Genomic DNA, 13,755 nt, shown 5'->3' with positions numbered 1-13,755 from the left:
GAAAGAGTCCTACTACTGTATCAAGGAATCTGACATGGTGGATCAGTCCCTAGACAGGTCTACCCTTTCTGCCAAACTTGTGCAAGGCCAACCCACAGGGGCCATCCTGATATGCCAGCCCCTGCCTGAGTTAGGAGGTGAGTACTGGGTGAGTACTGACAGGTTGATTTCACCCACATGGTCATTTTAAACTCTGTGGTGATATTTTAATTGTGCTGAAATGTGCTTTTATTTGTACATTAATAAATAAAGTTTGCCTGGAGATCAGAGGTCACATAGCGAGGCCAAATAACCATAAGCAGAAATCAGGCTGTGGTAGCACACACCCTTAATCCCAGTCACATAGAAGGCAGAATCTCTGTGTGTTCAAAGACACACCCACGCTTGTTGACACGAGCCTTTAATCCCAGTAAGAACCATAGAGACCTGGAGGTCTGACTAGACAGGAAGTGACGAAGAAGTCATGTGGCTGGGCTTAGAGCCAATCAGAAGGTAGAACAGAAAGGCAATAAAAACACAGGTTAGGAGACCTTTTTGCCCAGAGTCGCTGTGGTTTCCTGCTTCAACAGTGCTTGAACAGAATCCGGTTGTCCACCGCTCTGACCACCGCTCTGACCGAGCCAGAACTCTTGCAACCTCTTCACTCCAGTATTGGCACCACGCCTTGCCCTGCCGCTGCCATGACCACTGCGTCTCCCTCCCTAGTGCGCCAGAACTACCACCAGGACTCAGAGGCCGCCATCAACCACCAGATCAACCTGGAACTATATGCCTCCTACGTCTATCTGTCTATGTCTTGCTACTTCGACCGGGATGATGTGGCTCTCAGCAACTTTGCCAGATACTTTCTCCACCAATCTCATGAGGAGAGGGAGCATGCTGAGCAACTGATGAAGCTACAGAACCAACGAGGTGGCCAAATCTTCCTGCAGGATATCAAGAAACCAGAGCACGATGACTGGGAGAACGGGCTGAATGCGATGGAGCGTGCACTGCACTTGGAGAAGAGTGTGAGTCAGTCACTCCTGGAACTGCACAAACTGGCTGCTGACAAGAATGACCCCCACTTGTGTGACTCCATTGAGACCCATCACCTGAATGAGCAGGCAAAATCCATCAAAGAACTGGGTGGCCACGTGACGACCCTCCGCAAGATGGGAGCCCCTGAAGCTGGCCTGGCAGAATATCTCTTTGACAAGCTCACCCTGGCACGCAGTGATGAGAGCTAAGCTGACTTCCCCAAAGCCACAGGTGACTTTACTGGTCACTGAGGCCGTGCATGCATGTCGGGCTGCCTTTCCTTTTCTATAATTCCTACCAAAACGTCTGCTTCAGTTGTTTAATTTGTAACATTTCTTCAAATAAAGAATTTTGGTACCAAAAAAATCAGAGGTTAGATGGGAAGAAGCTCTCTCTGGGGAATTAACGGCGGCGAGGTGGTAAAATAAAGTAGTTGTGGCTCTTCGCTAGTTCTCTGATCTCTTTGGCTATTGTCTCTGTATTTGGCTCTGTGTTTCTTATTTAGTAAGACTGCTTAGAAATTCATCTAAAAAGCTCCATTATATCTTAATTCTTATTGACACCTTTATGAGATGGTTGTACTTCCTACCTCCAGGAAAACAGCAGAGGTGATGGATCAGGCATTCCCAAACACAGCATCCCCTGATTTGGAATGCCATCTCCCCAAGCTCCTGGATCATCAGTGCTGGTACCACCTCTCCAGACTTCATAGCCTATCTACTCTTACTTCTGGCTCATTCACCCATGCCTCTTCTGTCCAACAGGGCACATCTCCATTTCATTCCATAGGGCTGTTGTTAATAATCTATTTTTTTCTCCTAGCAACTTGCCTTCTCAGCCTCCTCAAGGAACAGGTGCCTGAGGTCTCCAGGGTGGCAGTTAACCAAATCCTTCTTCACCCACACATCCTGTTGAGTGGGACCCCACCCACTCCTGACTTCCTCCCCACATCATCCCATGTCATCAGGATGAGGCCAGACTTGATCTGGTGCCGATATACCCAAGGAATCTGGCATGTTTAGGTGGAAGCCCCATCTTGGCCACACCTCTCTCTGTCCCCAGATCCTGCCCCTGAGAATGTCCACCCAGCAGCAGCTCAACCTCTAGAGGGTACTTAAGGTCTGGCCCACAGACTTCCCCTTGTGGTTCCCCTCATGGCTTCTCTTTTTTTCCTGGGACCATCCAGGAATGTTTTCCTCAGATTAACCCAGGACTTATGAATTTGGCTTGATATGATTTACTACATCAGTGGAAAGGCTTAATATCAGGGTACAGAAACTTCTCATCCATGCCCTATGCCCAGACTCTGAGTTGAGGTATGAACTAGGCACACATCATCCTTGTCCTCACAGCAGCTGTAGGAAGATCATCATACTGACTGGAACACAATTCATGGGTGTGGTGAGCTCTATGGACAGAGTTGCAGCATTTATGGGAGACAATCCCAATAATAATCCTGTGAGGGAGTTCCCACCCAAGCCTTAGATTATAAATTGGTGTTAGCCAATTTAGAGACATTCAGAGAGTGGGACAGGATGAGAACCAAACCATGTGCTGGGATGGTCTAGAAGCAAGAAAAGGCTGAGGAAGTTGTGTCAAGCAGTTCTGGGGGTTCTGGGAAAAAAGGGGGTGGTGGTGAAGAATCCAGGACCAGAAAGTGATGATCCCAAATGCAGTGGGACTTAGAACCTAATCCCAGATATAGTGGTGACTGTTCATGAATATCAAACTGCAAGTCTGGGCCATAGAATGTTCACCTAGTGTGCTAAAAGCCTCAGATTAGATCCTTAACCATCATAAAACCAGGGATGGTAGAGCATGACTGTTGTCTGAGCACTCAAGAGGAAGAGGCAGGAGAACCAGAGTTCAAGGTCATCCTTGGATATGTCTCAGCTGCCTGAGATCCTGTGTCTCTCTGCCTTCTCCCTTTAAAAAACTGGGGCTGGGATGATGGTTCATCAGGTAACATGCCTTCTGTACAAACATGGAGGACCAAATACCACCCAGAACCCATGTGCAATGCCATGTGGTGTGGTAACCTGCCTGGAATCCCCGCACATGGGGTGTGGAGACAGGCCATCACTAGAGCAAACTGACTAGACAGACAAAACAAAATAGTGATTTTTGTGTTTCTGTGCCCAGTGCATAAGTTAAGGTTGCTTGCATTAACATGCATGGGTGGATGTTGCTCACTTGAGCAATTGCAATTACCAATGGCTTCACCACTGAGGAATGCAACTCCTCTCCTCCTTTCCCCTCCCCAGTAGCCATTAACTGCCTATTGCTCCTCTGGGAGAGGTGGGGCCTCACACATGCCTCCCTCACCCAGAATGAAATGCTCATGGGTCCATTCTTGAGCAGGAAGATCTGGCTGCTGAGAATTTATGGGTGCAGCAGCCATGTTGTGTCCAGAAGGCCAAATTTCATAGCTCCCATGCCCTTCCCATCCTCTTCATAGTACATACACTTCCAATGCTTGTGGGACACCAAATATCTCATCTGCAATACAACGTGGTCTGGAGTTAGACCCTGATATAGCTATGAACTGAATCGATATTAAATGTCTTGGATATGCTTAAAACAAGAATAAATTAAAAGAGTAAGACTCTCGATCAGTTGCCATAAAAAGTTTGTTCAAGGATGGAGGGACACACTGCATGGATCTACAACAGGGAGACAAGTTCTCCTTCTTAAAGGTAAAACATGTCTTGTGAGTCCCTCACTCCACTCTGCACAGGCTAAGGCTTGAGTGACGTCATTAGAGGGAAGCTGAAAGGCAGGAGCGGGAACCACAAGGGCTGCCCCAGAATTGTCCAGATTATCCAGCGTTGTTCTGCTAGGCCCAGGTTCCATTCTGAACACAGCACAGCTTACCCCCTTCTGTACCTCAAGTTCCAGGGGATCTGGTGCCCTCTTCTGGCTTTTTAGGGCACTGATGCAGGTGGTGACGTGTGGAGGGAAAAGATCCACATATATGAAACAAAATTGAAAAACAAAAACAAAATGCTGTAGTTTTTGGAGCTGAACATAAAGAATTTTAAAATAAAAATAAACTATTTTAATATAAATATTTAAAATAAAGTATGCTGTTTCTAGTGCCCCTCAAACTGTCTCAATAGAATAGTGTAGAGAGAGAGGGACAAATAGAAAGGAAGTGATGGCATCAAAATGCCAGAACAACACACGGGGATCTGGCTGTCACTGTAGCAATGTCTTCCAGTCTACGTGAAGTGTGTAGATGACGGAGTAAGCAATGTCTATGTGTGGGTGCGGATGTAGGCACATGCTATGTGCCGGTGAAGATGTAGGTGCTCGTTAAGCTTAGGTGATGGATATAGACCCTATCAACAGTATCATGTTGTTTTTCCCAATATATAAACAATTTACCCCAGAACACCATATGAGAGTAAACACACACAAGTTTTGTGCATTGAAATCATGTAATGGCTATTTGTGGTTTTTCACAATGTGCTTAGTTTTGCTCATTTGTCTCAGAGTTAGTTGATATGCATGGAGCTACTTTAAGAAAGTTAAGAGTTAGCACAATCACTAATCTGTCCTGAATACTTCGTGGTCAACTAGAGGCCATTCTCTCAAGGCTTAACAAAGACTGACAGGTGAGTTGAGAATTTACCTTTTATTTTTTTTTAGATTTATTTATTTATTATGCACAGTGTTCTGCCTACATATATGCTTGCAGGCCAGAAGAGGGCACCAGATCTCATAGCCACCGTTGTGGTTGCTGGGAATTGAACTCGGGACCTCTGGAAGTGCAACCAGGGCTCTTAACCACTGAGCCATCTCTCCAGCCCGAGAATTTACTTTTTATGCAGTGTAAAAGGGCCCGCTCTAAGAAGATATTACCTGAGAGGTCACATGCTGTAGGATGTCCTGTATGTTGTGAATATATGTGGCTGTGATTGATTGATAAATAAAACACTGATTGTACAGTAACCAGGCAGGAAGTATAGGTGGGACTAGCAGAGAGAAAAACTGGGGGAAGAGTAAGGCAGAGTGGAGGAGATGCTGCCAGCTGCCACGATGAGGAGCAAGATGTCAAGTACCGGCAAGGCACAAGCCATGGCATAGATTAGTAGAAATGGGTAAATTTAAGATAAAAGAACTAGATAACAAGAAGCCTACCACGACCATACAGTTTGTAAACAATATAAGTCTCTGTGTGTTTAGTCGGTTGGGTCTGAGCAGCTGCAGAACTGGCAGGTGAGAGAGATTTGTCCTGACCGTGGGCCAGGCAGGACTAGAGAAATCTTCGGCTACAGTCACATGTTTCATGACAAGTTTCTGAGTTGAGAAGTCTCACTCTATCCACTCAGAATCTTGTTCTAACCATAAATCCTGAAAAACCCACCTTGCCCCACACAGTGGCTGTTCTTTACTGTCTGGGTGCTGAGCCCACACAAGGCCAGGGAGCTAACACAGCTGCCATTTTATCCAAGATCTACTGTCTCCTTACATATCTGCTGTATGTCTATCCAACCTTGGTGGAGATGAAGATTAATTCTGGTGAAACTTAATGTGAATTACTTCATAGGTCAAGAGCTGATGTACAGAGACGTGTGTGACACTCAATGCTAGATCACTGTCACCAGCATCTGTCCCATTGGCTAACTGAAAAATGGAGGCTTTCCATAAAACAGCGAACACATTAGTCAGCATTAAGCCTCTTAGGAAACAGTCTCCATGTTGCTCCTGTTTCTGATAAAAGCCTGCTTGTCTGGAGGGGAAGCTGAGGAAATGTGACCTTTCCCATAACTACTTCTATGGCGAGAAAGAGACAGGGTGAGCTGAGGTGGAGGCACAGGGCGGTTTGACTCCACAGTTTTAATGTACTCAGAGACATCTTTGTGTTGACAGTGTCTTGTCCAAGCTGACCTGTGGAGGAGAGTGAGATGGGAGAAATGGTTAGAACTGTGTCCTCTGTCATACACATTCTCAAACCTGTGAGGGGAAATAGTGTAACAGTGACAATAATGGAGTTTGTGTTCTGGGCCAAGATCTAGTGTGAAACCCAGGCTACAGCTGCACCCAGAAGCTGCTACTGATTGTTGGAGCTGTGTCTACAAGGCTGTTTGATCCTCTCCAAACCCTGGGCAGAGCACTGCATGCTCAATGTTACTGTGACATCACGTGCACAAAACAATTAACTGATGATACAAATAGTCTGGGGGCCTGAGAAGGAAGCAGTCGTGTGTGGGAATTCTCGCAATCTGGAGAAATTCTCTAAACCTAATGATGGAGTGAAAGGCCCCAGCTGTACCCACAGTGCTTAGAATAACACTCGGGTCTTAGAAAGACTCACCACACTTATCAACAGAACCAGCAGTTCCCATTCCAGAGTTCCAACATACCATATTTTCATATCTTCTGGACTCTTCACAACTGTCTTTGCACATTGTATGGCTTGAGTGATGTCATCCTGGAGCAAAGCTGAAAGACAGGGGTGAGGAAGGACAAGGACTGTTACAGAAGCCATTTTCAGTTCAGATCTAGTCAGCTTTCTTCTGTGACGCTGAGCAGTGCATGCAGGAAATTATTTTTCAAGTGTCCCTGCATCTGTGATTATTGCAGACAGCCTCTCTTGATTCTATGCAGGTGACATGGTGTAAGTCATTTTATTTCTCATTTATAAAGTCCCTGGGAGTTGGGATATACTTGAGTGTAGAGTGTTCTTAGGATTCCAGCACAGATTAAAAAGTAAAGAACACATTGAAGTCATGAGGGGTCACTGGAGGCTATGGGGCTGTCAGCTACAATGAGGGAAGTTCCTCTTTGTTATCACACTGGGAAATAAAACATTCTGGGACTGTCACCTGTGTCTACCAGTGGAATTTATCCTAAAGAAAATCAGGAGCTACACAGATAGCTCAGTGGCTAAGAGCACTGGATGCTCTTCCAGAGGACACATGCCAGCTCTCAACTATCGATATCTCCAGTTATCAGATCAAGCCCTCTTCTCAATCAACAGATACTAGTCATACAAGTCCAATATGCAGGCAAAACACCCACACACAGAAAGATAAATGAATACTTGAAAGAACACAATGCACAAGCCTTGTAGGAATAAAGGTCTTTTAACAGTTCATAATCAGTAAAATGGAAGCACCCAGGTGCTTTAAGACTCAAGAATTGTATTTTCAACATACAGAGTATTGCTACTGCAATTATATTCATTCTTTAAAATGATAATTCAGGTCATTATTTGTTGCTATGAATAATGTTTTAAATAATAACTATATCATGAATCTGTGTAAGTATAATTTAATTTGTATAAAAATGTAAAATCTATATATGTTGTAAAGTGAGTACGTATATGTGAATGACATAACTTTATATGGGCCTACAGCATAGATTCACAGTCTAGAAGAGTATATGCCAAAGGTTCCCAGTTACATCAACTCTCTGAGCACTCAAATTGGGAGTGATGTTCCTTTTGGCTTGTAGTTTCTAATACCTTTCAATGACTGTAGATGGGTGTACAAAACACTTTTAAAGATAGGCTAAGTAAGTTACAAAGAATGTTCCACAATCTTTTTCTCTGGAAAATTTTAACAACTAAATTTAACAAATTAGGAATCAGTAGTTCACTGTTTGGAGGGCTTGACTAAAATGTAGCAAGTCTTGCGTTCAATTACTACACTGGAAAAATAGAACAACATTGATCAATTTAATGCATGCATTAAAAATTATATATTACTTCCATCATGGCATGTGTTCAAGTCCTACCATCCCAGGCTTCAATCCTGATATGAACCTTGTTTGTTTCTTGTTAAAAATAAGTTTCATCTTAAATACATAAATCTATGTTATTTTGTTAGATGAGATAACATCTGTGGAATATTCCTTCACACTGTGTGAATATATGTCACTATGATTGGTTTAATAAAGAAGCTGACTGGCCAATAGCTAGACAGGATAAAGGTTAGGTGGGAGAAACAGACTAAGGATGCTGGGAAGAAGAAGGGCAGAGTCAGAGGAGTTTCCAGCCAGACACAGATAGGAAACAGGAGGTGCAAGATGAAAGAGAGGTAATGCCACATGGTAGAATGTACATTTATGGAATGAGTTGATTGAAGTTGTAAGAGTTAACTGGTAACAAGCCTGAGCTACTTACTGGCTGAGTATTTATAATTAATTTTAAGTCTCTGTGCATTTATAGTGGAGCTGGTAGTCCCAACAGAAACTATGCCTACAAATGTTCATCTAAGAATTAGATTTATTGAACATATATACTAAAGAGTTTATAAACAATTTTTTTAAAGATTTATTTATTTATTATGTATACTGCCTGTATGACCAGAAGAGGGCACCAGACCTTATTACAGATGGTTGTGAGCCACCATGTGGTTGCTGGGAATTGAACTCAGGACCTCTGGAAGAGTAGTTGTGCTCTTAACCTCTAAGTCAGGCACATGCCTTTAATCCCAGCAGTTCGGAGGCAGAGCCAGGCAGATCTCTGTGAGTTCAAGGCCAGCCTGGGCTACAGAATGAGTTCTAGGACAGCTGGGGCTACACAGAGAAACCCGGTCTTGAAAAAAAAAAAAGAAACAAAATTTTCACTCTAAAATCTCTTAACACATAGAGTACATCAATACACACACATAGAAGTCAGTTGGAGAAAATGCTAGTGACTTAGTGGTACCCTGTCATGTGGTGTTTATTATAGTAATATCTTCATTTGTATATGTTAGAAATCTTTATGATAAAATTTATTCAGTTAAAAATATCCCTATTTAAATGGTTAGAATTGAAATCTTCAGGACAAATCACCAATAAGGCCACATGTAATTAGTTCGTAGATTATTACAGAAACTTTCTTTCATTTTTTGTTATATTTATTTATTAATTTTTTCTTATTTGAGACAAAGTTACTATGGGTATCCCTGACTCTCCTGGGATCTTGCTATGTAGGTCAGGCTATGGTGATATTTTATTTTTATTGAAATGCGATTTTATTCGTATATTAATAAATAAAGTTGCGTGGGGGTCAGTGCTAATAGCAAGCCATAGCAGAAGCTGGGTGGTGGTGGTGCATGCCTTTATTCCCAGCACTTGGGAGGCAGAGCTAGGCAGATCTCTGTGTGTTCGAGGATACAGCCAGCATGGAGACGCACACCTTTAATTTCAATACCAACCTTAGAAGACCTGGAGGTCTGTACAGACAGGCAGTGGATGAGGAGGTCATGTGGTTGGGTTTACAAGCAATGAGAAGGCAGAAAAGAAAGTCTATAAAAAAGACAGACAGGAAGTAACTCTCTTGCTGAGAAGGACAGAAGTGGGTTTTTAGCTCTTAGCTATCGCTCTGACCTCTTGGGCTTTCATCTTTGCACTGGCTCTGTGTTTCTTATTTAACAAGACAGTTACATCTATACCAGACTGCTCTTGAACTTGGAGAGCTGCCTGCCTCTGCCTGTGGAGTACTGGGATTAAAAGTGTGTATCATCACTGCCTAGTCAAAGATCTCTTTATTTTCATTGTATGTATATGACTGTTTGCCTGCACGTGTGTCTGATCATTACATGCATACCTGGAACCCACAGAGGCCAGGAAAGGATGCAAGATTCCCTAGAACTGGAGTTATAGATGATTATAAGTGGCCATATGGCTGCTGGGAACTGAAACCAGGGCCTCTGCAAGAGCATCATGTGCTCTTAACTGCTGAGCCATCTCTTCACTGTAACTGGCTTACAGATTAGTCTATCCTGATTGGCCAGTGAGCCCCATGGATCTGCCTCTCTCAGACTCCTCAGTGCTGGACCTACAAATGCATGTCACCAAACTCAGATTTTATGTGGGTGCTGAGGGTCAAACCCTAGGAGACTCTTCTGTCTGAGCTACCTGGCCAGCCTCTGGCCTTATGCTCCTTAAGCCTGAAAGCAGCCTCCTTGGTCTTCTTATAACCTTCAACCTTGTCTCCAACAACCTAAGGCAGTTCAGGGACTCCTTCAATACAAGGACCTTTAGACCTCATCCAAGGTGGGCAGACTGAGGCAGTCAGCCAAGGAAGAGCAGAGGGCATTTCGCTTTGAGGTGATGTTCATTCTATGGTGCAAAAGGCCAAGGTTTTGGTTGGTGAAAATGTAGGAACTCTCAACACATATTTCTAAAGACATCCTGGCCAGAAAGGTGGATCCCACCAACTCTGGGAGTTTGGTCTATGTCTCTGCCAATACCCTACAAGGTCTGATAATTGGTAATTCTCGACATCATAGGGCTGCCTGTTGTTTTTGCACAAGTTGATGTGAGCAGAATTCACAATATCTGGTCCGATGGGAGCCGGCAAGGGCACACCAAGAATCTGATGTCTGTGGTGGTTTGAAAGAAAATGGCCCCCAAAGGGAGTCACACTATTAGGAGGTGTTGCCTTGTTGGAGGAATTGTGTCACTGTGGGGGTGGGCTTTGAGGTCTCTTTTTCTGAAGTGTCCCTCAGTGTGACAGCCAGTTGACTTCCTGTTGCCTGCAAGCTGTAGGACTCTCAGCTCCAGCACCATGTCTGCCTGCACGCCGCCATGTTCCCGTCATGATGATATTGGACTGATCCTCTGGAACTGTAAGCAATCCACTCTCAATTACATGTTTTCTTTGTAAGAGTTGCCATGGTCATGGTGTCTCTTCACAATGATAGTAACCCTAACTAAGACAACATCATATCCAGTCAGGGAACCTGTATCATCTACCGTGAAGACAGTAGTATCAACAAGACCTTCAGAAGCATCCCTGATATTACTGTTCAAAGTGTGCAAGCTGGACATTTGAAAGCTGCTCTTGGTGAGCATGTGGGAGGTTTGGACATATGTAATCAAAGTTTCTGGTGAGTTGTTGGCACTTAAGTGTAAGGCTGCTTCCCTCAAGAGTAAGCATAATTTTCCCAGAAGTGTAAAACATTTCAGAGAACCCCTGTCTTAGTTAGGGTTCTGTTGTTATAGAGTTATAAAGAAAACATTTACTTTGAGGGGGCTCACAGTTTCAGAGGCTCAGTCCATTATTTTGGCAGGCAGACATGGTACTGGAGGAGTACCTGAGAGTCTTACATTTTGGAGGCAACAGGAAATCAACTTGAGACACTCACTGGATGGTATCCTGAGTATAAGATTTCTCAAAGCTCATGCCCACATTGACACAGTTCCTCTAACAAGGCCATACTACCTCCAAAAAAGTCACACCACCTAATAGTGACACTCCTTATGAGATTACGGAGGCCAGTTGAATTCAAACTACCACAACCTCACTTCAGCAGCAAGTAGGGGGAAACAGGATCCCTCTGCCCTGCATAGGAAGTTCAAAAGGTTTGAAAGGTTTTCTCTCTAAAGGTCCATACCATGGTCAGAGAAATGAAGACAGATCCCAGTCACCCCAGGCTCTCAGAACTCAAGTTCTGAATGAGTGAGTCCTCCCATCTTTTCTTATCCCCTGTGGGCTAAAACCTAGTGACTCTCTATGAACACCTCAGGTCCTATTGCCTTAGCCTGGGAAGATGTCCTCTCCCATGCCCTTACTTCAGTATCTCTGATGGAAAAGATGAACGCTGATGTTTTGAATCAAACCGAGTCAAACAGGCAGGAATTCTAAAAACTATTGACCCCAGCTCCCTCTCTGCTCACTGATTGCTTCCTTGTTCCTGTTCTACAAAGAGAGATTATCTAGAGGCCTCAAGAACAAGAGACTTACAGTTTGCCAGGCTGATTCCCAAGTAGCCATCCATTCCATGGCTTTTCAGAGTTCTGGCGAACTCACAGCGTTCATAGACCTTGGCCTGGACAGTGACAGAAAGCAGGAAGAGCCCCAGGGTGAGGAGAGCCTTCATGTTGACATAGTTCCGGATCAGCTGCAGGCTGAGTAGAAAAAGCAAGCCTGATATTTAAGCATCCTCCAAGTTCCTTCTTTCTCTGGCAGCTGGGGCCTCCAATCTTTGAGCTGTGAGTAAAGGAGGAAGTTCCTGCAGTTCTGATTTCTGCATTTCACCCTCTTTTTCCACAAGATTGATGAGAGATGTTCTGGTGGTCCAGCAATAAGTGTACAGTACTTATTTTAAAGTACTTAACTTTGTGGCTTGTTAAGAACGGGGATGTAGCTGTTTCTAAAAGAGGATTGTTCTCCCCTTTAATAATGAAGTTTAACAACCAAAAGAAAAAAAAAACAGAACTAATATTTACAGTTAAAACCAGCAACTACTTTTCACCCACACTCCTTCATATCAAATTGTTCTGTGTGCATCCACCATTTTGCATTGATTTGTTGTTGTTGTTGTTGTTTTTTTGAGACAGGGTTTCTCTGTGTAGCTTTACGCCTTTCCTGGATCTTGCTCTGTAGCCCAGGCCGGCCTTGAACTCACAAAGATCCTCCTGGCTCTGCCTCCCAACTGCTGGGATTAAAGGCGTGAGCCACCACCGCCCGGCTTTGCATTGATTTTTAATTGAATCACTTCATGTGTGTTTCCCCCAAAAGGACCTGCTGCATGTCCTTGCTCTCTAGAAGGCTGGGTCCCATGGTATCACATTGCTTAGCCAGTGTCTCCTCTAGAGTGTTTTCATTGCTATTGTTCTATTTGTATTTCTGTTATCACTGAGACTCCTGTGGACATCATTCCTAGCTCCTTTACACCATGCCTTGCCTCTCCTCTCCATGTTAAAACATAAAGGGTCACCATAGAGCAATAGGACTTCAAAACTAAAACTGAACCAAACACATAAACCTAACTACGTGCAACCTTTAAAAGTGATCATCTCAGGAGGCTGGGGGTATTTTTCAAATAAAGTTTTCCTTTGCTGATACAGAGGAGACGACAAATGGAATGCTTTTCTATGTGTAATTATTATTTTTATTTTATGAGTACAGGCATTTTAGCTTGCATGTATGTTTGTGTACCCCATGTGTGCCTGATCTTATGGGGGCCAGGAAAGGGTGTGAGATCCCTGGAGTGGAGTTACAGTTGTGAGCTACCATGTGGTGCTGGGAAGCTGTGTCCTCTGGAAGAGCAGCCAGTGCTCTGAACTGTCTGGTCATCTCTTTAGGCTCTCCAGGGTGTCTTGAGACAGGATTCACTCTGAAGCGCAGGCTGCCAGAAGCCATCCCCGGCAGTGGGCAGGTCCCAGCAGAGGATGGAAGGAGTCAGCAGGGCAAGGAATGAGCCAGATATGATGGTCAAGGGAATTTTGCAGCCTGATTTATTAGCAGCCAGAGTGCTATTTTACTCATACAGAATTTAGTAAGCAGGGATAGATTCATGTTCCAAAACATAGATAATATCAGTTTAGTTTTTGGACATGTGTTTCACTTCCTCTTGCTCATATTTTAGTCATCATTAATAAAGTATGACAGAGCAGAGTTATCATTTCCAATCATTTTTCCTCAAGTTTTGACATCATTGATGGACAGAGGTATCATTTTTACTCATTAACCCATAACCCAAGTTTTAAGAATCTAGAGGCATAAGAAAGCCTGTTCTCAGGCTGGTGTTTTTGGTTGCTTCAAGGACACTAGACCAAAACAAAATCTTCAAGCCAGCCTGGGCACATTGCATGTCCCAAGCAGTGTACTATTGACTCTTAAAGGTCAGAGTGCCCAAGAAAACACCTCAGGTCAAAGCTTCTGCAGTTATTATTCAAATTCTGGCATAATACAAGGTTCATATTTTATATTTTTATAGAATTCGTTTATACGTCTGGCATTCTGTTGTCCTTTGGTCATAAGAAGACAGTGGCTCTGCATGTGCTGTC

General features: G+C 43.7%; 1 protein-coding gene and 1 pseudogene across 1 annotated transcript in view; one reads left to right on the top strand and one right to left on the bottom strand.

Moving 5' to 3' along the window:
- Nucleotides 1-609: 609 nt before the first annotated feature.
- LOC102921908 (ferritin heavy chain pseudogene) lies at nucleotides 610-1,312 on the top strand (annotated as a pseudogene).
- A 4,147-nt stretch (nucleotides 1,313-5,459) lies between these two features.
- LOC102923362 (lysozyme C-2) overlaps nucleotides 5,460-13,755 on the bottom strand; it is an 88,488-nt gene continuing 80,192 nt past the window's right edge. The window contains exons 3-4 of the mRNA XM_076554215.1: nucleotides 6,390-6,468; nucleotides 5,460-5,913 (exon numbers count right to left, since the gene is read on the bottom strand). Of these exons, the coding sequence (XP_076410330.1) occupies nucleotides 5,706-5,913; nucleotides 6,390-6,468 (287 nt within the window). The 3' untranslated portion in view covers nucleotides 5,460-5,705. The remainder of the gene's footprint in view (nucleotides 5,914-6,389; nucleotides 6,469-13,755) is intronic.

The sequence above is a fragment of the Peromyscus maniculatus genome, chromosome 18 (assembly GCF_049852395.1).
Source record: "Peromyscus maniculatus bairdii isolate BWxNUB_F1_BW_parent chromosome 18, HU_Pman_BW_mat_3.1, whole genome shotgun sequence".
Classification (NCBI taxonomy): Eukaryota; Metazoa; Chordata; class Mammalia; order Rodentia; family Cricetidae; genus Peromyscus; species Peromyscus maniculatus.
Note: the sequence above shows the minus strand (reverse complement) of the source record. Positions and strands in the feature narration are given on the sequence as shown.